Here is a 26,681-nt window from a genome sequence, read left to right as displayed (position 1 = left end):
GAAGCGTGATCATCGAACAATCAAGCGTTTCATTCAAAATAGTCAACAGGGTCGCAAGAAGCGTGTGGAAAAACCAAGGCGCAAAATAACTGCCCATGAACTGAGAAAAGTCAAGCGTGCAGCTGCCACGATGCCACTTGCCACCAGTTTGGCCATATTTCAGAGCTGCAACATCACTGGAGTGCCCAAAAGCACAAGGTGTGCAATACTCAGAGACATGGCCAAGGTAAGAAAGGCTGAAAGACGACCACCACTGAACAAGACACACAAGCTGAAACGTCAAGACTGGGCCAAGAAATATCTCAAGACTGATTTGTCTAAGGTTTTATGGACTGATGAAATGAGAGTGAGTCTTGATGGGCCAGATGGATGGGCCCGTGGCTGGATTGGTAAAGGGCAGAGAGCTCCAGTTCGACTCAGACGCCAGCAAGGTGGAGGTGGAGTACTGGTTTGGGCTGGTATCATCAAAGATGAGCTTGTGGGGCCTTTTCGGGTTGAGGATGGAGTCAAGCTCAACTCCCAGTCCTACTGCCAGTTCCTGGAAGACACCTTCTTCAAGCAGTGGTACAGGAAGAAGTCTGCATCCTTCAAGAAAAACATGATTTTCATGCAGGACAATGCTCCATCACCCGCGTCCAAGTACTCCACAGCGTGGCTGGCAAGAAAGGGTATAAAAGAAGGAAATCTAATGACATGGCCTCCTTGTTCACCTGATCTGAACCCCATTGAGAACCTGTGGTCCATCATCAAATGTGAGATTTACAAGGAGGGAAAACAGTACACCTCTCTGAACAGTGTCTGGGAGGCTGTGGTTGCTGCTGCACGCAATGTTGATGGTGAACAGATCAAAACACTGACAGAATCCATGGATGGCAGGCTTTTGAGTGTCCTTGCAAAGAAAGGTGGCTATATTGGTTACTGATTTGTTTTTGTTTTGTTTTTGAATGTCAGAAATGTATATTTGTGAATGTTGAGATGTTATATTGGTTTCACTGGTAATGATAAATAATTGAAATGGGTATATATTTTTTTTTGTTAAGTTGCCTAATAATTATGCACAGTGATAGTCACCTGCACACACAGATATCCCCCTAACATAGCTAAAACTAAAAACAAACTAAAAACTACTTCCAAAAATATTCAGTTTTGATATTAATGAGTTTTTTGGGTTCATTGAGAACATGGTTGTTGTTCAATAATAAAATTAATCCTCAAAAATACAACTTGCCTAATAATTCTGCACTCCCTGTATGTCTTGCAAACTCTGGATGTCAGTTATTATCAATAATGAATTGCCTCTCAAGTATCTATTGCTCATTGGAAGTCACTTTGTTAACTTGTGAAGGACTAATTTATTAGATCCCTTATCTCGAGGCTCCCTGTGTGATCTTTGGCAGCTCTTTTACCGATTTACTTTACATCCGTTGTCACTAATTCCTCACAGACCCTTGCCAAACAAAGAGCAAATGCTTTACCTGGATGTAAAGCATATAGCTACCCTACTCTTCACCATGCAGTGCTGTTTGTGGCTTTTTGTATTTTTAGCAATTGCACTGTACCTCTCTTTATAATTTATTTTATATTCACAGGTTCCCTGCATTCTGGTCTTCCGAGACTTAGCTGTGATACTACAGGCTAATAATCCCTAAAACATCTCCAGATTATCTGTAGTTTTATTTAAAGCTGGCATATTGAGTAAGTCCAGCTCAAGAACAATCTGTACATATTGTGTTTTCTGAAGTGAGAATTCTTAAGACTAGGACTTTATTTACTGTTACAAAGAAGGGGTGGTGGATCGAAAATCATACATTAATATTCTAGATTCTACCACCTAAGATGTACTGCTCAATTTAAAGAAAATTATAAATAACTAGCGGACTAACACATCTGTAACAGCTCCATGAGCAGCCAGTTCTTTGGCATCTGCCACAGGTAATGCCTACACACTGGTAGTAACCATGAGATTAATACTTTAAGTTCTGTGGTAAATATTTGGTTTGTGGCCATACTTAGAGCAATTTCCGTCTGAGAGCTGCTCCTGAAGTGGAGCTGTAATGCATTATTGTATTTGTGCTCGACAGTAGTTCATGTCCTCAAGACAGAGACAGCAATTACCAATGGTGTAATAAAGAATGTCTCTAATTATCAATAGCTGCAGTTACTTTGCAGTGTAAAAATAAAGCATGCTTGCTATGTTCCAAAATACACAAAGAACACATACGCTCTCTGTCTGACCGTAGCCTTCGTAAAGGTCCAGTCCCGTCTGAGCGCTCCATTGTTTCAGCACATAGGGTTCCAAGGGTTCACCTCCGGTCACACAGTGCTTCAAGCTCTTCAGCTTGTAACTGAAAAGGGATTTGAAAAACAAGGCAGTCTTAGGTGCGGGTGATAGGAAGGGTTCTTTCAGAGTTCTGTGCCACACATTTTGTCCTGTTAAAGTCATGCGCTGCAGCTGAGTTCGAAACCCAATTGGCAAAATGTGGAGACAGGCCAAATAGTATAGGCAAGCATTATTATTATGTGTAATTGCTTTTGGGTTTAAATATTTTTTTATTGATTTTATAAAAGTTTGCAATACAATACAGAACTCTCACCTACAATCTCCGGCCGGTGAGTAACAATAAGAGAGAACTAACAGCAAGTAGAGGCAGAAAAAGAGAAAAGAAAATGCCCATGGTATAGAGCAGCTGATTACAGTTGTACGGCTATTGTTGTGTTCATGGCATGCAGTCATCTAGGATCCTCGTCTATGAAATGAAGAGCTAAGCTAATATTGAGTCTTTGGGGGTGAGACGGAGTACTCGTAAATATGTCGGGCATGTAAGTTCTACAAATTCTTGTGAAAGGTATGTCAGGCAGGATCCTGAAGTTTTGTCAAATTGAGAGAGCCTCTGTTCAGCTGTGGCTGTCAATTTCTCCATGCTTAACAGGTCCCAGAGTTTGTGAAATCAGTCTAAGGGAGTAGGTATGGAGTCTGTGCCCAATTGTGCCAACAACACTTGTTCGGCTGCGCAAATGGCTAACCTAATAGCTCATCCCCGTAATGATTTCAGTGGGTAGTGTAGAACATCTGCTACGCCCAGGAGGACGTAACTCGGATATCTCTGTATCTGTATATTGTACATTTTAACAAGAGCATCTAGGACCTCAGACCAGTATCGATGGAGCTTTGGGCATCTCCAAAGAAGGTGAATCAGTGTCCCTTCCTGCGTGCATCCCCGCCAGAAGTGTGCCTCCCCATCTCCCTTCCATTTGGCTACTCTTGCCGGTGTATAATACCAATAGTGCACAGCTTTTAATATGGTTTCCTTCCCCGTTACACTGCAGGCTGAGGAGGTGGCCCGCTTATGGATATCCAACCAGTCCTGAGGTGTAAAGGAGCGCTCACATTCGTTTTCCCACCAACGTTGTGCCAAAGATTTGCAGGAAGGCTGCATATTATTGAGAAAGGTATATATATCGAAGAAAATGTGTTTGTCAGTGCCTCTAGTCAGGAGCCATTTCTCAAATGGGAGCAGAGGACGGCTTGTGTGGGGCTTAATCAAGGGTTGTGTGACCCAATGACTAATGGCTAGATATTGCTACGAGGCAGTTTCGGGAAGACCATAGTGCTGCTCGATTTGAGTAAAAGTCAGTAAGCCTGATTCATCAAAAAATCACCAACCCTTTTTACAATTTGCTTGCTTCCATGCTAAGTAACCGGGGGACTGATGTGCTGGGGGGAAAGTCTGGATTATTCATGATTGGGGCGAGGGGGGGTTGCGGGTGGAGAGATTCTTACTTGCCTGTATTCTATCTCACACACCCATTGTGGCTCTCAGAATAGGAGAGATATATACTCCTGGCGGTCTATGGGATTTAGGAAGCCATGGTATCTTCCATATGTGTATGCCTGCAATGGACTGATCTATGAAGCACCAGTGTTTTTCCGTGTGAGATCTGTTCCATTCCACTAGGTATCGCAGTTGGGCTGCTTGGTAATAGTGGGTAAGGTGAGGGATCCCCAAGTCCCCCATCGTCAACAACAGGTAAGTCTGTTTCTTGGTGAAACGTGCCTTCTTTCTCTCCCAGGTGAACTCTTCAATGTGGCCCGGTAGCTTGACTAAAATCTGTGGAGGAGGGGCTAAAGGCAATGTCTGCATAACATATAGAATTTGGGGGTAATAGTCATTTTTACTACTGCAATGTGGCCCAACCATGAAAGTGTGTGTTTCTTCCATTTGTGTAAGTAAGCACGTGTGTTAGCTAATAAAGCACCATAGTTAGAGGTTACAGTCTGAACAGTAGTAGAGTGAATGTGGAGTCCCAAGTATCCCACTCCCCGTGGAGTCCAGTCAAATGGAAATTGTTGTTGCAGAATAGTCTGCATTGCTACTGCAAATGTTAAATTTAGACTCTGGGATTTTTGTAGGTTCACTTTAAAACCAGAAGCTCTCCCAAAGAGCTTTAGTTCTTCCATCAGTGGAGGCAAGGAACGGAGTGGATGCGTTAGAATCACCATGACATAATCCGCATATATTGCTAGTTTATGGTCTTGACCCCCCCATTGCGATACCCGTTATCAGGGGACCTCGTCTAATGTGCTCTGCCATGGGTTCCATATACAGTGAAACAAGTAATGGAGACAGCAGGCAACCCTGTCAAGTCCCTCTAGTCACTCGAAAAGGGGATGACATTAGCCCGTTAACCCCAACCATCACCCGTGTCCCATTGTAGGGGCATTGTATGCAGTCAATGAATCTCTTCCCCAGGCCCACCTTCCGCAATACTGCAAACAAATATGGCCAATGTACCCAGTCAAATGCCTTTTCCGCATAGATAGATAGCATAGATGCAGGTATTTGATAGCATTGAGTTTTATCCAGTAGGTGGCATCTGGGTCTTGTGTTGTCACTCCAATTGCATTCAGGAATGAATCCGGCCTCATCTAGGTCTATAATGCCCTGCACGTAAGGGGCCAGTCGATTTGCGAAGATAGAGGTGAAAATCTTGGCGTCTACATTGATTAAGAAAATTGGTCTGTATGATGAGCAGTATAATGGGTCTTTACCCAGCTTGGGCAGGACGGTAATCGAGGCGAGCTTCATTGAGTCTGTTAGGGAGCCAGTATCACCAAACAAATTGTATAAACTTTTTAGGATTGGGGTCAATTGTTTAGCAAACAATTTATAAAATCCTGCGGTTTAACCATCCCTCCCAGGTACCTTGCCCATTGGAGCCTGGAGGTTGCTGAGAGTACCTCATCAAGCTATATCTCCTGGTCCAACTTTCCACGATCCGCCTTAGGCAGACTCGCTAATCGTATGTGTTCTAGATAAGATGTATGGTCTCTTTCTAGTAAAGGTTTAGCAGTGGAGAGTTGGGCATAAAATTGTTCAAAAGCTTGAACTATTTGTTCATCGTGGTCAATGCGTTCCCCCTGCCGGCCTATTAATGCCTCCACCCTCTGTCTGGTGGTCTGGGCCTGTAAGCGATGTGCTAGGAGGCGATCCACTTTTTTGCTCCTTACATAGGGGGTCATTCCTACCCTGGCAGTCTATGACCGCCAGGGTAGGTGACGGAGGAAGCACCGCCAACAGGCTGGCGGTGCTTCCGGGGGCATTCTGACCGCGGCGGTAAAGCCACGGTCAGAAAAGGGAAGCCGGCGGTTTCCCGCCGGCTTCCCGCTGCCCCAGGGAATCCTCCACGGCGGCGCTGCAAGCAGCGCCGCCATGGGGATTCCGACCCCCTTCCCGCCAGCCTGGTTCTGGCGGTTTTCACCGCCAGAACCTGGCTGGCGGGAACGGGTGTCGTGGGGCCCCTAAATCGAAACTGGTGCAACTGCACCCGTCCCACCCCTTCGACTCCGCCGGCTTCATTCGGAGCCGGCATCCTCGTGGAAGGGGGTTTCCCGCTGGGCGGGCGACCGCCGCCCGCCAATCTAGGAATGACCGCCATAGTACTTTTGTTTAGTGCAGATCAGGGCATACGTTGCCCTGTCCAAGTCCAGTGCCCATAATTGCTTACGTGCTGTGCTCAATTGTCTGCTTATTTTGTGGGACCCCGAGCGTTTGTGTTCCACTTCTAGACCTTTCACTTGTCCTTCAAGTGCAACCCTTTTATCTTTTTGATCTCTATTAAGTCGGGTCACCAATTCAATTAATCGTCCTCTAAGTGCTGATTTTAACGCATCCCAGAGCACTGCCATGGGTGTATCAGGGCAATCATTGTGGTCTAAATAGTCTGTAATGGCACCATCACTTTATCTAGGGCCTCTAATATAAAACCTCCTGGTGGTCATTAGGTGCATATAATGTAGCCAAGGTGAAAGTGTGCGAGTGTAATGTAATGCAGAGTGATAATAATCTGCCAGGAATGTCTGCCTGGATCTGGTTCATCCTACCCAGAAAGTGGGTAGCCAGTAGGATAGCCACACCGGCTTTTTTCCCTTTACTAGAAGAAAAATATAGTCTGTCGGACCACTTAGATCGTAGATGTTTCCAATCTGCTTGCATCAAATGTGTTTCTAGTACCAAACATATATCACACCCAGAGTCTCGGATCGAGGATAAAAATGTTAACCACTTTGTGTGTACGTTAAGCCCTCGGATATTGTAATGAATAATGCGTACCATTGTAGGTTCAGGGTGTAATTGCGTATCTGTGAGGTGTGTACTTGTTTGCTTGAGGATAGCCAATGAATTTCCCATGTGCCGCTAAGTCATGCCACTGAGATCTCGTACTGCGTAGTAGGGAAGAGGAAAGGTAGAAAGAGATAACATAGAGAGACAATCTTAGAAACAAAAACAAGAACCAGTTTGGTCTTCCCCAGTACCACTTCAATCCAATACGATGGGGTCCATGGCAAAGCATCCCTGACTCTCCATTGCAGTAGGCCCAACCTTCTTTCTCTTCCTCTGTCTAGTTAGGCGCTTGAGGGGTGCCAAGGAGTCCGTAGACCTTAGTTGCGATGGATGTAGTTCTTCCTCATTTTGAGGTTTAGTTAGAGGCAACACTATTTGTGCTTCTTCTATGGTGCGTAACCTGTGGGTCTCTGCTTCCCACACAAACGTGAGCCAAAAGGAGTGGCCCCAGCGGTAGTGCACTTCTTGCTCCCAAAGGAATTCTGTAGCTGGTCTCAACTGGTGACATCTCTGTAGTGTTATGGGTGAGAGGTCCTGATACAGCTAGAGTTTATTACCCTCAAAGTCAATGTGGTTGCGATCTCGTGCTGCCGCCATGATGATTTATTTTTGCCTGTAATTATGCATGCACCTTAAAATGTCTTGTGGTTGCCCCGGGGATGTAGCTGTTCTCCCAGCAATATGAACTCTGTCTATAAAAATCTCTTGCGGTGCGAGGTCTGGTGCAATATGGTGGAATAATCTGCGTGTGTACTCTTCCAGATTCCCTCTGGCAGCTTGCAGCGGGACACCTTTAATCCTTATGTTGGCTCTCTTAGATCGATTTTCAAGGTCTTCCACCTGGTACCGGAGTTCCATATTTCTGTCTTGTAGCTCCAGTATTTCACACCGGTAGGTGTCCAGTTCTTCTCCTTGCGTTTCACCAGTTCGCTCGAGAGTGTCTACACAATCCCCTAATTCATTCATGTCCTTTGTGAGGCCCTTAAAATCTTTTGTAAGGTCCTGTTTAAGTGTAGCAATATCTGCACGCAGTGCTCTAAAAAGGGATTCCAGGAAAGTGCGCATAACCGGTTCAGTATCGTCAGTCGTGTTGATAGTGTCGCTCATCATGCTAAATTGCCCCGGTTGAGTGTTGGTCTGAGAACTGTTGGTTCTGTTCTTTTCCCCGGCATCTTCATGAGTAAGTCTCAAAACAAGACATCTTCCTTGTGTGAGCGTGGGCCCGCTATGTTCTCCCCACTGCAGTGCCACTTCACAGAGTTGCTGGTTGGCATTTCACTACCAGTAGCACAACGCAGTCACGTTACCCTTGCTACTTCCCAGGTATATAGGAGGCTTCCTGGTCGGTCATCCCAATAGGACTGATTCGTTTAGGGCCATGAGCACCGGTGCTTTGGCCCTGAATTTGCCTGTGCGCAGGTCCCTTCGAGGGGCACTGTTGGCTGCACTCCCTAGATTCAGTGTTCAACGTTCTCGTTCCTGCGCTAGGGCTGGTCGTGCTGCACCCCCTCTGTAGTTCACAGCAAAAGCCTGAACACCATTGCGCGGTGCCCACTGCCATCTGGGGCCTGCGTGATGTATATTCCACGGCTTGGTCTCAGGGGGGCAGCCTGGACCTCTCCACAGGGACTGTGTTGCTCAGGGATAGGGCCGTGGCCAGCGCACAATGCAATGATGAATGCCAGGGCAAAGCGCTGTATCGCGCTGGAGGTAGCAGGCCTCTGGTCGGCTTACCGCTAGGCAGCCACCATCTTGGGGTTAGGCGCAATGTGGAGTGCATCCTCGAGGGGCCCGCTATGAGGACTCGGGAAGCCTCATCTATTGTTCTCCGCACTCTCCCCATACTCCATGGTGGTATGGTTGCCCCTCCTGCCGATGTGAGAGCGGAGGAGTCCTGATCTCCGGCAGCTTCTGTCATCCGACGGCAGAGCTCGGAGGTTTCACTCCGGCTCAGATGCCACCTTGGCCACACCCCCTGTAATTGCTTTTATATAGCGCTTACTACCCCCGACGAGGCACTGAGGCTCTTTACGCTGAGCAACAGACTGCTCTGAGTTTCAAGGTTAGTTATTAGTCTAGTATTAGTCATTATTGTTCACTATTGGGATTATTCTTGTGCGCCCAAGCAAACCATTCCATGTATTCAATCCAGTTTCTTGTGGTGGAATAAATTGATAGGAGTTTTTCCTGGCCATTAGTTGGGGGTTGTAAGTGACAAATGCTTATGATTGGTGGGAGTAATAGGAGCTAGAGGAGATTAGGTATTGTTAGGTTGCAGAGGTATGACTTTCAGGAGAGGTACAGAGGTGATCTTTTAAATGAGTTATGGGCAGAGATTAAGACAAACGTGCACGTGATGCATGTAGGTTGTGCTCAGGAAGTGGAGGCTTGCACTGGGTGGAGGGAAGGAGAGGGCCATCTGAAAGAAAAAATGGCAGGCGATAGAAGTTTTAAGTAAAACAGTTTTTCATGCCACATTTTATGGCTTTAGAGGATCATGTTTGAGATAGCATGTAATTTGATGATGCAGGACTGTAGAAAGAAACAGTAAGTGCATTTGAAGATAGTGCTGTATTAGGTATTAGGCACTAGAATCACGCAAGCTGTCTGTCCTCTGCTAGGCTACTGCTGGACTATTGCTTCGGCCATGTCTGCTCATGATGTGAAGGGTTGGAAGACAAGCAATCCAACTACATACTGGGGTTATAGAGAAAAGTATGAATGAAGGAACAAGTTGTATACAGCACTATAGTTACTTCAAAAGGTAGCAGGGGGCTGTGGAAACCTATCTGTTTAGTAAAGTTGCAGAATAACAGCTGTCAAAAGACAGCCATATTTTGTGGTGCTTACGAAAGATGACATGATTGAATTAGTTACGGAAGATAAGGAGCACATTGTATCAAGATTTTGCCACCAGAAAGGTCACTGCATGGCTTTTACACAACGGTGTATATCTGAAGAAAGTTCAGTGGCCCTTGCATCCAGGAGGACAGTAAATAGGTGTTCCTCAAATTAGGATACTTTGTGGACAATAATACAGTCTGCCCATAGGCAATCAAGGAATATTACTTTCTGGAGATTGGGGGCAGGTGGTCCTGGGTTTTTCAGGGCCTGTAAGGACCCATCAAGTAGAAATCGAACAGCTGTAGTGGTAGAGTCTTTTCAGAATAAAAATAAAAATCACAGAGGCCAACATACAGCTGTAGACTTTCGTCCTCACTTGCTCAATGGCAGCAAATCTAATCCATCAGAAGTATGACCACTTCATCGGCAAATTCCAGTTCTGTTCCTTTTAAAAGTACATCAGTCCTTCTGAAAACATCAGTATGGTCCCACTGAAGTTGGGTTCAGAAAGGGATGCCGGACACAGCAAAAGTAGGATGGACTGGTGGCGTGCTGTCACCATCTTCTTAGTGATGCAGCTACTGATGTGGAATCGGAAGGACTTGGCACTACTCAGCAGTTGTGAGGGGGTGAATATTTCAAGGTTCATGGCTAAGAGATCCTTTTGACATTGCTTTTGTCTATCGTCATAAGGATCAATACATACTCTGTGTTCATGGCTTAGCTTTAACTAGGTCTTTGACATCCAGGTTTAAATTGCGAAGAACCAGTAACCAGTACTTCAAATGACCAATGTCATTACTGAAGAGACCTTTAACCAGCCCTGAGTCAACCACATTGTGAAATAATTTTAGTTTTTTTCTGGCCATGACTATTCCAAACAAGCCTTTTTAGACTTGAAACATTAATGTAGAAGAGTAGTATCTGCTGATAGATGGAATGCTTGAATCAATCTCAACCACATTTCTCATCATCACTTCAGCTCATCTGTGCTGGATAGTAAGCCACTGCAGGGCAGTGTCATCAAAGCCCACTCTTGCAGAAAAGCTGTTTAACAGTGCTTGTTGGTCGATGGGTGAAATGCAGATGAAAGGTATAGGATGACGAAGTGAGAGATGTCACATTAGTCAGTGAAATAAAGGGCACTATCAACATTCCGGGTAGTTGCAGTTTGTGTGCTGCAATGTGGTCAGAGTCTTGAAGGACGGTATGGAAATAGATTTTACCATGTAGCTTGATGATACGTACTTTCTCAGTATTGTTGGTGAGGAAAGGAATACTGAACAGTAGTGAGCTTGTCAGGGTTGAAGGTGCGAGCAAGGCCTCATGATGTCACACAGGGTTCAGAGTACTTCGCTGGTGACTGCTCTCACTAGAGATGGTGCAAAATGATTTTACTTCTATGACTTGGCCTTTAGAGAGTTGAGCAGTCTAGAGAGATTGTTGATGGTTGCTGTTATGAAGTGTGTTCACTTGACAACTTCTGATCTCCACCAAAGCACTTTTATCTATGTGTGTCGGATAACTAATTAAAACCATGACTCTGCACTACGTATAGCTTGTGCTACTGTCTTCCTGCTATAGTCCTGTTCTGCTGTTTGGCTTTACAGTGATCCAATGGGAATTCAAAGGAAAGAGGGAGGGGCCACGCAGCACAAGCTCTTATGCTTGGGTGTTTGATCTCTTAAAGATTACACCCACACCACAGCGGGGTGACTTCAAACTCTTTGTGGCTGCTAATTAACTGAGCTTGTGACAGTGCACTTACACTAACTTGTGCTCAGTTCAAAGACCCTGACAACTTAATTCATGCGTTACATCAAATGTGAATGATCAATGATTCTTTCCTTATTTGTGCAAGGTTCATATTAGGGCCTGAAACTGTTCCATGCATTATAATTACTTATTTTGAAATTATTCTCCATTTTCTAATTCACTGGCCTCATCAAAGAAGCCTGTGTTAATTGTTCTTATTAGTTTTATTGCATTATCAATATCTGCTTAGTGTGAAACATACATCTCACTGCTGTCATGCACATGCATCCATAGGGCATATCCAAGCCATGCTCATACGTTTGAAATGTACCAAAGTTTCACTGTTTGAAATGCTTCTTATGCGTTTTATAAACTTAAAGATGGAGTGACAATACCTTCTCTACTGTTCATAAGCCCCAGATATATTATTGTGTTACCTACTATATTTGACTTGGACTGCTGATAGATTTCAATGTACACTGAGATTAAAAGAAAACAAATTAATAAACGTATTTGGGAAAAAAATTACTTGTACTAATGTCCCCCTGCTCAAGTCTGGTTCTGCTGTTTGATTTTATGGTGGTCCTTGAAGAAACAATGGAAGAAGGGAGAAGCCAAGCAGGAGAAGCTCCAAGCGACATCTTAAAAATGTATGGGGTTCTGGGCAAAACATATTTGCGGCCTCCCTGTTTTGAGCAACTTTGAATTTATTACCCAATTTTGGCTCATTTAAGCCCTTGTGATGCCAAACAATATTGAATTATATGTTAACTGTGCAGAAACAGGGGCATGCAAAAACAGACCAGGGCTCAAGCTGCCTGGTGTCCAACAGTCCAATAGTAAAGCTTCAGCAAGCATTGATAAAGCTGTTCTTTTTTTATCTTTGAGTCTCAATTTTTTTTTACTTGTTAGGTGGAATTCAGTATCTAGCCAACTTGTTACACCCATTGCAGGAAAAACGTGCAAAGGGTGAATTGTTAGACATTTAGTCGACTAATGCATGTTATTAAGGTAGGTCTTATGCGCATAGCACTTGAAACTGTAGCTACAGTTGCAGCATAGTTGTGATCTCAAATATATCCCCATTTGCTACTAATAATAACTTTTCCTAATTTCTCTTCTCCTGCACTGTTCATTTCCTCTTTATATGTGTAAACTTCTCTGGCTAGACAGTTACAAGACACCTTTCCAAGTAAAAGAAATTGGATGGGCAGGATACAAGAGATGGACAGAGACGTAAAGAGAATAGTATAATGAGAGATGTAACGTAGAGGGACAAGAACTTAGAGATTATGTAGACTATACATCTGATGTTGCAAGAGAAGTGAAGCAAATAGGGAAAGGCAAAGTAGCTAGAAGGGAAGATAAGGACAGGTAGAAAAAGGAAGATGTGGATAAAGAAAGAGAGGCAGAGGAATAGGTATATAAGGTCTCAGAGTTTGATAAAGAGAGAGTCAGAGATAAGAAGAAGGAAATATAGAATGAGGCAGAGGAATACAGTACTCCATTGGGTATGAAATGATGTAGAAAAAGAAGTGAAGCAGAAAGAGGTAAAGGCAGCAAAAGAGATATAGACAGAGAGAATTGACAAAAAATAATGAGATGCAAGGTAGAGAGAGAGCAAAATAAGAAAAGGTTTATACGCAGAATGATCACATTATAGGATTAAAAACCTTCTGTTGAATGAATATCAGGTCAAAAATATTGTGACCACCAAAATAATGTGGAACAGAATATTTGAGGTAAGAATATCAGTTTTTTTGGTATATAACATTGTTTTAAAGAATAATGTTTTATTTGATATAATTGACTTTAATATAGTTATAATAGATATTGTTTTAATTAATTTAATATATGTATTAGTTAGTATTTTAATTGTTAGCAAAATGGCTTTCATTTTTTAAAGTATAGTTTGTAATTTTAAATGTCTAATTTTTTAAAACAAATTATAATATAATAACGGGTTGTTGAGTTTGTATGGGAAAGGTGTTAATTATATTACATTATACTTAATTAAATTGTAATGTTAATTATTTTATCACTAATTAAATATGTAATTGATATTAATTATATAACATGTTTAATTGTTACTTTTGTTTGTGTATTTTGTTAATTTTATTTCTAAAATTATGTTAGCAATTTATATTTTAGTAGCAGTTTGTTGGATTTGTAGTGGGACAGGGTGGAAGGTTAACTAAATTATAATTATTTTAATTAAGATGTTTATTTTTTATTGTGAATTAACTATTTAATTGGTTAATATTTTTTATTGTTTAATTATGTAATTATATTTTATTTAAGTTAAATCTGTAAATTATGATCTATATTACATTTTTATATTTTTGTTAGTAATTTATATTTGAGTAGCTGGTTGTTGGGCTTGTAGAGGAATAGGGTGGAAGGTTACTGAAATTATATTTTTAAAATTACCTGTTAATCTTAATTATTACTTCATTGATAACTTATTTTAACTGTTTTTATATAAATGTTTTTATTTATTTGAATTACTTAGTGTTATGTGTTTATTATTATTTATTAATTGTGTTTAAGTTTGTATTTACTTTGATTAAATTAATTCATATTTACATTGAAATATTTTTTACTGTATTTTTGATGTTTATTATGTTTTTTGTACGGAGGGACATTAATGTAATTTAATTAAATTGTTTATAATTCTTTAGTATTTTTTAAGTTTACACTGTATGTATTTTATATATTAAATAAATGTGAACATAAGGGCTGGCACTTTCAGGAGGTCGGGAAGAGTTTAGGCGTTGGGTCTAACCTAACTCCAATGAGAGACATTTGCGATACCCTATTAAAGATTGGCAAGGCTCACACCCATCACTGTAGCAAATTAAAGGAGGTATCCTATGTGGAAGCTATTTATTTTGGGAAAAGGAAGCATGCTCTTACTTGGTTTAATAGACAGTGTAGATAAGCTAAATTGTTGCTTCTTAATGTGATTAGGTCTCAGGATAAAACCTTAATTCAATCTACGTGATCAATCTATAAAAAAATCTTACTAATGCAAAGAAGGAAAGGGATTGTGATGGGTGGGCAGACCTGTTAAGTGCGGTAAGGCACAAACATCATTCTGCTTTTTGGAAATTGGTTTCATTAGGGAATTAAGAGAGCAACGCAAATGTAGGCAGTAATATTGTGGCAGATGTGTGCAATAATCACTTTCAAAACTTGTATAGTGATCTTTCAGTGGATCATGCTCCACTGGGTATGTCCAATGCAAATTAGAAGATATGTGCAGAGGGGATGTGTGTTAGAACTGGGCATCCATTAATAACACTAGAGGAGATTAATAGGGCAATAAAAAAGATTTCCCCTAATAAAACACTGGGTATGGACAAAATTCCTGAAGATCTATTCATGTCCGCACCTGAGATCTGGGGCCCTTACCTTACTATAATATTTAATGTGATTATGGAAGGGAAGCCCATCCTACATTTCTGGGCGGGGACAGATATCATTTTTATCTTTAAAAAGGGCTCACCCCTGCTGACCATAAACTATCGGCCTATCAGTGTAATAGACACTACGCAGAAGGTATTTGCTAGAGTCATTCTGGAAAGATTGCAAGATTGGATGGAGGCTAATGAGGTTTTCAGCCTCTTGCAAGTAGGCTTACAATATAATACAGTTGTGCTGGGGGGGTGGGGGCTGCCTTTGATCTAGATACCATCTTATCTTCTTTCTATCATAGAAAGACTTCATGAGGAAAACTTGTGTGATGTGGTAGGATGGGGGAGGTGTATGAACCTTTTATGGTCAACCAGGGAGTCAGGCAAGGTTGTGTGTTGACACCTACACTCTTTTCCTTGTACATAAATGGTCTTGTTGAAAATTTAAATCTGTGTGACAATGATGCACTAAGAATAACTTCTATGCAAGTTATGTTCATGGATGATGCCCTTCTCCTCTCCCAGTCTCCTATGGGTTTACAAAAGATCCTTGATCAGTTTAGTAAGTTTTGTGTGACAAGGGGACATAAGATAATTTGAGTAAAACCAAATTTATGGTCCTTAATCCCTGTTGTTCAACACGCCCAAATCCCACTTTGAATGAGATTCCTTTAGAACAGGTTCACACTTTTAGTTCTTTAGGTATCAACCTTAGTGAGCAAATGGACTGGACATCACACATTACTAAGCAAAGACTTAAATTAGAGCATCAAATTAAAGGTGTATCGGGGGTCCTTTTTCAAACCTACTTCTCCAACTATTACGATTTCGGCTCTTCAAACCCTGGGGAATGTGCTATACGGGGCTGAACTATGGGGTCATAAGTCAACGAAAATTCTTGTCCTGCGAATCGCTTTTTGCAGCAATTGTTGAATTTCCCAGTCAATATGCCTGTTGTTCCACTTAGGTTTGATTTGAGGGTTCGACCAATCTCAGAGGGAATGGCCCTCAGGCCCAGTTTGTATTGGAGAAAAGTGTGGGCTAGCCCTGAATTGATCTCGTATAGGCTAGCCCTGGAAGAAATACTTGGGATGCAGAGCACTGGTAAACTACCCTGGGTCAGTTGTATTAGAGAGATATTGAGAAATATGGGGAGCGATAGTCTGTGGCATGACCCAAGCAGGGTTTATGTTTTTCTATAGTCAATCTAAAGAAAAGATATAACATTTTTGCTTTAAATCTGATATTGGCTAGCTCTACATTGGGATCATTGACAGACATTTTCATATTGAATAAGGATTCCTTTAAATCTGAAGGATTTATGGAAGAAATTGAACCCAGTTTGGCCAGGAAATTGTATGTCCAATTTAGGCTTGGCACCTTACCCTACGCTTATATACTTGTAAATGGGCAACCATAGGGCCCACTGAAAATCAGGTTTGTCCCTCATGTGGTGGACCTAGAGAAACAGAAGTTCATGTCCTGTTCTTTTACCCTGCCTATTGTAGGGCTAGAAGAAAATGGATGTGTAGGAACCTCCACAAAGAGGCCTATAGAATTCTAAACACTGATAGTATCCAAGCCGCCATAGTATTTGCAGTCTCTCTATGCAATGTGGTGTATTAGAAAGAGATTAGTATTAGTTTAGTTTATGCCCACTGTTCGTATTAATTTGAGAATGTATTGTGTTAGTTAAATGACATAAAATAATTCAAGCAATAGACTCATTTTGATTAAAATGGGAAGAGTAGTAATCATTGTGCAATAATAGGATATATTTACTTTCTCTAAATGTGTGATAGGGAGGTAGCTGCTAATGTCTCTTTCTAATCGTATCATGTATAAATATATATATATATATATATATATATATATATATTGGTTTTACCAAACATATTTTACAAACCCTTTTTAGGAATTTTGTATCTTTTTTTAACTATTACATATTCTATTGTGTAGTCTCTTATGACATAGCAAAGGTAAAGTGTGTTCACTGTTATTTGAATTGTCATGTCATTTTCTATTATACTTGGCTTGCGTGACCTTGTCTATTAGTTTTAACATAGTTAAGGTCCTATGTCTTTTTAATGTATATATTAGTCTTTTATGGCGCAAAGCCGAAATAAAGATTGATTGATGATGATTTAAAATGTATTGTTGGGCATTTAAAGGTTTTCTATAAAATAATTTTTAGTTGGAATAGTACATGTAGACCCTCATTATGAGTTTGGCGGGCGGCGGAGGCTTCCTGCCAAACTCGTACCGCCCCCTGACTGCCAGTGCGGCCAGAACACCACCGGCCCTATTACGAGTTAACTGCAAGGCCGGTGGGTGGAAACAGCGTTTCCGCCACCGGCCCTGCAGTGAACAGGGCCTTAACATTTATGCCAGCTCGTAATCGAGCCGGTGGCAATGTGGCAGTGCAGTGGGTGCAGCAGCCCCCGTCATGCTTTCCACTGCCCGTAATTTGGGCAGTGGAAAATGCAACATGGCTGTCAATGGGGGTCCCTGCACTGCCCATGCCAAGTGAATGGGCAATGTAGGGGCCCCGATGGGGCCCCCGGCACCCCCTTCTGCCAGCCTATATATATGTAATATGGTGGCAGTCGCCATTTGGTAGTTATACTTAGGTCTTTTTTTTCCACAGAGTGTTTTTTCCAGAGTGTTTTTTGTTCTGCTAATAACTTTGGTGCTGTCTGATGAATCTTCACAAATTCTTCAAAACTTATACTTTGGTCAGTTCATCTGCTGTCTTGATAGTTTCAGGGTGGCCCATCATGCTGGGACTGAGAAAAAGGAAGGGGTCCCAAAACACCTTTTCCCCATTCTAAGTCGATGGGATTGTTCAAATTTTTTAACACAACTACAGCCGGAACCACTGAACGAAATACACCACATTGAGCAGAAATCTAGCTCCTCACCCAGAAAGCATGCTTTTTGTGATTTGGTGTAGTTTCTGAGATATTAGAGTTGAAAAAATATAGATATATGGGGATGTGGATCCTATGCGGATCCGGACACGTGGATCTGGGTCCAGATCCACAGATCAGCGGGAAAAAGCAAGGACCTGATTAGACGGTTCATTTTGTTTGCCGCAACGGCTCGGGGTGGGAAAAAAAGAGTGCAAAAACACATAAGGGGTCAGTATACAGGTATACAGGTAGAGGGAGCCTTTAGGGACCTCTTGTGGGCAAAAAATGGCCATGCATAGCTCGGGTTTGGATGCATGCAGGTGGGTTGGCCGCAGTGCATGGCGCTGATATATTTACAACCGTGCGTGCTAAAAACAAAACATAGAAATTCACTGAAAACAACAAAGGTTACAGAGACGTTATAGTTAGGTAGTTATAGTTATTACTTCAGTTAAGGTTGAGGTTTTGTGCGAGGAAATTTGGAACCTAACTATAACGCCCCTGTAACCTTTCTTTTTTCAGTGGATATATATATATATATATATATATATATATATATATATAACATTAAATGTTGGTTTCTATTAATATATTTTTTTTAATGGTTGAAATATTGTTATTATTTTTAAAATATATGTGCATGTAATTTCTGTATTTAGTGTGCAGAATTAACTGAAACAATTTTTTATATATTTATATTAATACTTACTTTAGGTTAGCTATTTTTGTTTATTGTATATATGTTATTTTATTGTTTAATAATTAAAACTAGATGTATCTAAAAAAATCTAAAATAGATGACAAAATGTATAATTTCTCACTAATTACCTATTGTAAATAAATTACTTTAAAGTCAATATTTATTTAAAAATTATATTTTTACCTGTTTCTGATTGATATCTCTTCCACTATATTTCTGACACAATATTTTGGTTGTTTCCATTATAAGTATAGAAACATAATATTATGCTAAACCATATTTTAGACATGATATTTATGTCTCTCAATGTTTTTGATCAGACAACCGGTATTGAAAGCTGGGACAGGTAAAGAGTAGTGGGGAAGTGAGAAAGGTAGAGCGGGTGAAGGATAGAAAGCGAAATGGGCTGTTGAGCGAAAAGAGAAAGTTCAGAAAAGTGAAATAGAGAAAGGTGAAGTTTATACAGAGGTAGACTAGTGCGATAGAAAAAGAGGATGAGATGATGAGGTAGAGAGATCTATAAAGAAGAGGTTGGGAGAAATTGTTGAGGTGGACAGGGTGAAATGAAATGGAAACTGAGGTCCAGAAAGAGATATGTGTTTGTGAGAGAGACAGGGAGCGAGGCAGAGAGCAATTTTTATGATGGAGAAAAGGAGACAGAGGTAGGTAAATAAAGGTAGGCAGAAAGTAATAATATATTTAGAGAGGAGAAGGGGAATAAATAGAGGTCAAACGAGAGAAAGAGGATGTGGAGAGGTGAGGTAGTGAACCAATGGTGAGGTAAATTGAGAGTGTAGTTAGTAAGGGTAAGAGCGGTGGGGTAAAGAGAGGTAAGGCTGTGAAGGATACCTGAGGAAGAGAAAGAAATGAGATAAAAAGGTGAGGGCCCATGGTGAGGCTAGGAAAGAGGATGAGAGAGGGTAAATAGTAGAGCTATTGATAGAGAGATATAGAGGTGATGGAAAGATTGAGATGAGGTTGTTTGAGAAGTGCGGTAGCTGGGAGAGAGGTACAGGGAGGTCAGATAACAAAGTGCAGTGAGTGACAGAGAGAAGGGTGAGGTAGAGAGTGGAAAGGTGGAGAGAAAGAGGATCAAGAGTGATAAAGATGTGAGCTCAGAGAGTGGTGGACAAAGAGAAAAGGTCATAAGAAGTAAAAAGAGAAGAAGTTATGTGAAGTATATAGGGTATAGTGAGAAAGAGGTGAGGTAGACAGAGGTGAGAGACAAAGCTAAGATAGAGAGGGAAGATGAAGGCACATCGAGAAGTAGAGACAGAGAGGTTAAGAGAGAAGGTTAAGGTACAAGAGATGAGATAGAGAGAGAAATGGCACAAACATTATTTTCAATTTAATTGCCACCAAGTGCCTCAGAGTGCAAGGGCTGATCAGACCAGGTGCGCACAGTAAGGGGCAGACCATTTTTTTTTTGCAGAACAGAGCTCAGCAACCAAAGCTGCTGTGCCAAGTTGCACAAACAGAAAGCAGTGCAGAGCCATATTTATTGAAAAATGGCCTGCTTCTGTTCTACACCCCGGCACTGTCACACAAAAAGACTGTCTAGTGCTAGAGTGGCCACATACGATGGCAGTCTTCCATAAGATGGGCTTTAACCCATATGTTTTATCCTGGATCAATCTCTTATATGTGCAACCAGTGGCGAGTGTCCGAATCAACTGGGCCCTGTCGGCCCAGTCTGGTTTATCCTGAGGCAGGGGTGTCCGCTCTCGCTGCTGCTTTTCGCCATTGCTCTTGAACCCCAGGAATCATGGTTTAGGGTGGATGCCCAAATTAGAGGCCTTCACTGGGATCTGAACTGGGAGGATGTGATTTCATTATATAACAAGTATATCCTCCTTTATCTCGCAGATCCCTCACGCTCAATCCAAAGAGTCTAGGAGAACCTAGAGGATTTTGTATTAACTGGACCAAATCAGTAGCATTTCCCATTGGGATGGGAACCCCTCCTGTAGTGGGGGGAAGCCCCTTGTGGTGGGAGATAAGAGGGTTCTGATACCTACCAATATTCATGACACCTGAACGTGACTTATTCCTGCAGGAAAACCTGAAGAAGATTCTCACAGCATATTGCGGTGACGTGCAGAGGTGGAGGAAACTGCCACTCTCCATCCTGGGCTGTGCAACCCTATACAAAATGATTTACCTCCCCGAATTCTTAGTTGCTTTGCAGAAAACCCATACCCGATTCCAGACGTTTTGTCCGCAGGGTGGATTGTGTGATGAGGGTGCTGCTCTGGGATGGTGGAGTTCCTAGGATAGCGCTCTCCTCACTAACGCAACGCCAACTAGAGGGTGGCATCGCCACCCCAAACCTTCAACTGTATTATTGGGCATCCCAACTTCTAATGGCCAATGACTTGGCCCTGATTGCCAATGACTTGCCCTTCTCATTTCAACAGGAGCCCTGCCTGAACGCTGATTGGTTCACCATGGCCCCTGAGGTCTACATACGTCACCTTTATGGCGAGAAAGGCCTCCCCCTCATCCCACTCCAACACAGGTCATAATTACAATTTGGGAAAAAACAGCACGCCGGCTAGGGTGGAGGAACAGGGCGACATTAAGGATCCCCCTCTGGGATTCAGACCTGTTTGGGAGCCTGTGGAACATAGAGGGCAATAAGAAAGGAGATCTCTTGGGAATCTCCCAACTGGGGGAGGTCTGGAGGGAGGGGGCAGTAATACACTTTGAAGAATTACAGGCGGAATAGGAGTTCTCAGGGAGCCAATTCCTGCATTATCAACTGCTCCGATCTAGAAGTAAGGGATGAACTGTCAGAGACTCTGGAACTAGAGATTCATCTGACACCACAGTAAGTCACTTTGGGAATCTGGTGTGAACAACTCTGGAATGCAATGCGCTATTTAGTAACCTGGCATTGGTGATTGCCTGTAGAAATATTTAGAAACACTGTGTGATGTATCCCGCTTGCCCACGCTGTGGGAATGGGAGGAGAGCCTAGACTGGTGCATGGCAGTGCAAAAGATTCTATACCAGGAATGGGGTTGCCACATAAATGGGACAAGACATGGGCTCCATGGAGATCAAGGAAGGAGGTGTGGGACTACAGTAGAAACGTTGGCATGGGAATTGGTGCAGGATGGAATAGACAACGCCACAAAATTGGTGCAGGATGGAATAGACAATGTCACGATGGGTAGAAGGGGGATTAGGCACAAACTAAGCCCACCTGGTTACAATGGCCGGATACAGAACTGATGTCAGTTCCACACAAGCCCCAAATTTTGAAACCTGCAATAATGATGATGCATATCTGTTTTGTGCGATCTTGCGTGCGGGGGTGGGGGAGGGTAGTTAATGATGTTTGTACTGCTTGATAAAATGAATAAATAATTTTTTTAAGAAGGCTGTCTAGCACCAAGGTTTAGAAATCATTTCACCAAGTTAGCTCGGTTGTCAAATTAGAGAAGGAAGAAACGTTATTATGACAAGAATTTTGGCTGTTCCAATTACTTTACCAGAGGGCATCTTCAAGGGTGGGTGGCCTGGGCAGCTGCCCACTTGCCCATGCCTTAAAATATTTTCCTGGCTGGGCATTTGATCCCTTAAAGCCCACACAGACACCGGAGGAGCACTACTGCAATAAGCACAAGGCACTAGGAACTCCTTCTATGATCGCAAACAAGGCACACCATGTTTGGTTGGGCGGATAAATTTTTATCTGGGAAAGGTTCTTCATGGAGTAAGTAAAGTATAATCTCTGAGGGCCATGAACACAACAAACACAAAATCTAACATCCAAAACAATGAGAATGTTTTTTTACCCTTCTTGCAGGGCATCAATCGATCAATAGCTCTTTGCTCAAATATCTGTGGAATAGCAGCTTAGTATATATTGTAAACTCAAACTTTAGCTCATATAGCCAGAGACCATAAATCAGAAAGTTTTTACTAGCTATGTCATCTGTCATGGTTTCAGAGATTTCTACATAATCTGAAACTCAGTCAGAAGATCATGAACCTCGCCTTTCGAACAAAAATCACAAGACTTAAACAGCTCAGCGAAAAGGAGAGCACCACCACTTGTGTGCCCTTGCTCGCAAAATATCATTGCTGTGGTTTAAAACTTTTCTGTTTATGAACAATGCAAAGCAAGAAATGGGCTCTCTTTAGAAACTCATACCCTCATAAGTTCCAGTCAACAATTCAACTACCATGCCAAGGGTAAGGCAAATAGTGAACTTCACATATGCTGCTTGGCAGCGAACAAGATCAATGTTGTAGCATCTAAAAGATAGTGCCAAGCAGAGTTCCTTTCACAGACTTCCTGCAACCATTGGCACCAAGAGCATTTACTAGAGGTTCAAAGGTGCAGACTTTGGGCCTGATTTAGGGTTTGGTGGACAAGGGACTCCACCCCAAAAGAACAGGAGTACAGTCTCGACCAACTGATGGTCCACCCACTTTGTTTTGATTCTAGTGGGCTGTCATGTTTCGGACAGAGCTGCACTAATTGGACAATTTACTTACCTTCAGTAAATCCTTATCTTGTAGAGACTATGGGCCTCATTACGACCCTGGCGGGCGGCGGAGGCCGCCCGCCAGGATGCCGCCCTCCATAATACTGCTCCGTATTATGAGTTTTTCCCTGGGCTGGCGGGCGGTCTCCAAAAGACCGCCCGCCAGCCCAGGGAAAAACTCCCTTCCCACGAGGATGCCGGCTCGTAATCGAGCCGGCGGAGTGGGAAGGTGCGACGGGTGCTACTGCACCCGTCGCGTATTTCACTGTCTGCCAAGCAGACAGTGAAATACTTTTAGGGGCCCTCTTACGGGGGCCCCTGCAGTGCCCATGCCATTGGCATGCATGGGCACTGCAGGGGCCCCCAGGGGCCCCACGACAATCCCTACCGCCATCCTGTTCCTGGCGGGTGAGCCGCCAGGAACAGGATGGCGGTAGGGATTGTCAGAATCCCCTCGGCGGCGCAGCGAGCTGCGCCGCCTTGGAGGATTCTAAGGGGCAGTGGAAAACCGGCGGGAGACCGCCGGTTTTCCCTTTCTGACCGCGGCCAAAGCGCCGCGGTCAGTATGCCCCACGGGGCACCGCCAGGCTGTCGGCGGTGCTCACGCCTACAGCGGCCCTGGCGGTGTTACACCGCCAGGGTCGTAATGAGGGCCTATATCTAGCTGCAGATTCCTTAACTTTGAATTCTCCACAGGCGTCAACCTGGATCCAGAAGATTTTCGTGAGCAGTATCCCTGCGCGCTTTTAGGTGGCATCAATCGGCTCTGTGTCCGTCATCGTCCACTCCAGCTATAATGTTGCAGGTCTTATATAAGCATCACCCCAGCACACTGACATCAGTTCCTTTTCACAACTTTCCACGCCAGATGCACAGAGCCATGAAGAACTGCTGCATCAAAACTAAAGCCCTGAAAGGGGAGTCCCTGCCCCCAAAAATCAGTTTGCAGAGCGGAGAGTATGACTGGGTTGGTAAGGAATCTGCAGCTAGATAAGTAATTTGTCCGTCTGATAGAGACTTCTAGCTGCAGATTCCTTACCTTTGAATGGATACCCAAGCAATACCATCCCTGGAGGTGGGTCTGCGAACCAAGTTCAGACTTGAAAATCTTGCAGGACCAAACGGCAAAGTGCCCGTCCCTACGGACCTGACTGTCCAGAGAAGTAGTGTTTGATAAACGTGTGCAGAGATGCCCACATTCCCACCTGACAGATGCCAAAGACTGGAACTCCACATGCTAACAGTGGTCGCAGCTTTAGCTTGGGTAGAATGAGCATAGGGTTGCTTTTTGGCCAGTGTGCAGCAGATTGTGATGCAGAGTACGACCCATCTGGAGATGGTTTGCTTCTGCACTGTCTGACTTTTCTTTGCACCCATATACCCTACAAAGAGTTGGCCATCCGCCCATCTTTTGTATGATCAAGGTAGAATGCCAACACTCCGTTTGGGTCCAGGTGGTAAAGTCTCCCCTCTTCCTTAGAAGGATGTGGGAGTGCGTAAAAAATAGGCGGGTGATGGATTGGCCTACATGAAAGGGCGTGACCACTTTTGGCAAAAAAGAGGCCCTAGTGCAAAGCATCGCTTTGTCTGGATAGATAGAAAAATAGGACAGCTTAGATGACAATGTCTGCAGTTCACTCACCCTGCGGGCAGATATGATCGCCACAAGAAGGCAGTTTACAAAGTAAGAAGCCTGAGTGGACAATTGGAAAGGGGCTCAAAAGAAGCACACACCGGAAAGATCAAAACCAAATTCAGATCCCATTGGGGCATAATGAATGTAGATGGCAGAAAAAGATGTGTAAGTCCTTTGAGGAACCTATTTACAATAGGGGACCTAAACAAAGAAGGTTGATTGGGTAATCGTAAACAATCAGAAATAGCAGAGAAATATCCCTTAAGAGAGCACATAGCAGAGCCCTGCTGGAAAAGGGAAAGGATAAACAACAGGACCTCAGAGAGAGAGGCAGAAAGAGGGTCAACAGACTTGTCTGTGCACCATGCCACATTTTGTTTCCAATGATAGGCATATACCATTTTTAGTGGCGAGACGCCTGGCTGGCAAGGTGACGTTACAGACTTCGGGAGAAATATCAAAAGCTGTCAACTGCCACTGCTCAATCTCCATGCAAGAAGGCAGAGAGTAGACAGGTTTGGGTGAAGAACTCTCCCCTGCTGCTGTAACAGAAGACCCACCTGAAGGGGAAGTCTGCTCGGACGATCGAGAGACATGCTCATCAGCTCAGGATACCGGACTCACCATGCCCAGTCCGGAGCCTCAAGGATTACATGGGCCTGGTTGTTCCTGATCTTCTTGAGAACTCTTGGTATGAGTGGTATGGGTGGAAAGGCGTGCAGGAGGCCTGAACTCCACTTGAGACCAAAACTGTCTCTGAGGGATTGCTCCCTTGGAATCTCAAACGTGCAAAACTGCTGACATTGTGCTTCCCTGCTGAGGCGAACAGATCTAACCAAGGCTCTCTACACTGCTAAAAGACACCTTGTGCCACCTCTGGATGGAGATGCCATTTGTGATCCGCTAGGCATTGTTGGCTGAGTTTGTTTGCTCTGGCGTTCAGAGAGCCCACCAGATCCTGAACGACCAGGGACATGCCCTGCTAATCCAACCATGTCCAGAGGCGCAGAGCCTCTTGACAAAGGGTCCACGACCCCACCCTGCTTTTTGCAGTACCACATGGCGGAGGTGTTGTCCATGAACACCTGAACCATCTTTCCCTTGATCGAGGGAAGAAAGGCTTTTAATGCCAGCCGGATAGAACAGAGCTCTAACAGGTGGATGTGAGGCCTATTTCCGCAGGAGACCAGATGCCTCTGATCGCCACCTCTCTCAGGTGGGCGCCCCATCCCAGGAGTGATGCCTCTGTCACTACTGTCAGATCTGGTTGAGGAAAAGAGAGATCTGCCTCTCACCCAACCACGGTTTGTTAACAACCACTGCAGATCCTTTGCAGTTCCCTCTGAGATCTGGACCTTGTTGGAGAGATTCCCTGAAGCTGTGCCCACTGGAACTTCGGGTCCCACTGCAGAGCCTGCATATGCCACCTGGCATGGGTCAACAGCAGGATGCAGGAGGTCATGAGGCTCAGCAGCCTCAGAGTCATTCTCACCAAATTCCAGAATAGAGGTTGAAACATCTGTATCATAGCCTGAATATCGTGGGCCGACTGCCCAGGAGGATAGGCCCGAAACTGCACTGTGTCCAGAACAGCTCCAATGAAAGGGAGTGTCTGAGAGGGAGTCAGGTGTCATATAGTGAACCCCAGTGAATGCAGGAGGTGTACCATAGTCTGGAGGTGGGCGATAGAAGCCTAGGACAAGCTCGACTTCAACAGCCAGCCGTTGAGATGGAGGAAGACTGAACTGAAAACCCTGATCACCGCAGATGAGCTGCAACCACCACCATTACTTTGGTGAACAACCGAGGGGCACTGGTAAAGACAAAGGGGAGCACAGTGAACTGAAAGTACTCATGGTCTACTGTGAGGCACAGGTAACGTATGTGGGCAGGCAGGAGGGGAATATGAAAATAAGCTTCCTGCAAGTCCAACGCTACAATACAGTTTGTTATGTCCAGGGCAGATAGAAGATGAGTCAAAGTAAGCATCTTGAACTTCTCCTTCTTGAGGAAGAGATTGAGGGAGCAAAGGTCTAGGATAGGTGAAGACCCTTGTCCTTTTTGGGACCCAAAAAGTAGAGGAAATAGCAACCATAGCCTACTTTGTGCACAGGAACCCTCTCTATGGTTCCCTTGGCCAAGAAAGACGTAACTTCCTTGCAGAGAAGGGACAAATTATCCTCCATCTTCTTACTGTAGGATGGTAGCAGAGACAGAGGGGTAGTCTCGAAGGGGAGGGAGCAGCCTCTTTGGACTATCTGCAATACCCACCTGTCTAACGTAATGCATTGCCAGT

At 43.5% G+C, this 26,681-nt stretch overlaps 1 protein-coding gene across 2 annotated transcripts in view; it reads right to left on the bottom strand.

Moving 5' to 3' along the window:
- The window catches only part of ACSM3 (acyl-CoA synthetase medium chain family member 3), a 448,596-nt gene that overhangs the window by 50,284 nt on the left and 371,631 nt on the right, over window positions 1-26,681 (bottom strand). The window contains exon 8 of one of the 2 annotated variants that reach the window (XM_069210271.1): window positions 2,222-2,345. The exons of the other annotated variant lie outside the window; for it this stretch is intronic. Within the exon in view, the coding sequence (XP_069066372.1) occupies window positions 2,222-2,345 (124 nt within the window). The remainder of the gene's footprint in view (window positions 1-2,221; window positions 2,346-26,681) is intronic. 2 annotated transcript variants of the gene reach the window in all.

This window comes from Pleurodeles waltl, chromosome 10 (assembly GCF_031143425.1).
Source record: "Pleurodeles waltl isolate 20211129_DDA chromosome 10, aPleWal1.hap1.20221129, whole genome shotgun sequence".
NCBI lineage: Eukaryota > Metazoa > Chordata > Amphibia > Caudata > Salamandridae > Pleurodeles > Pleurodeles waltl.
Note: the sequence above shows the minus strand (reverse complement) of the source record. Positions and strands in the feature narration are given on the sequence as shown.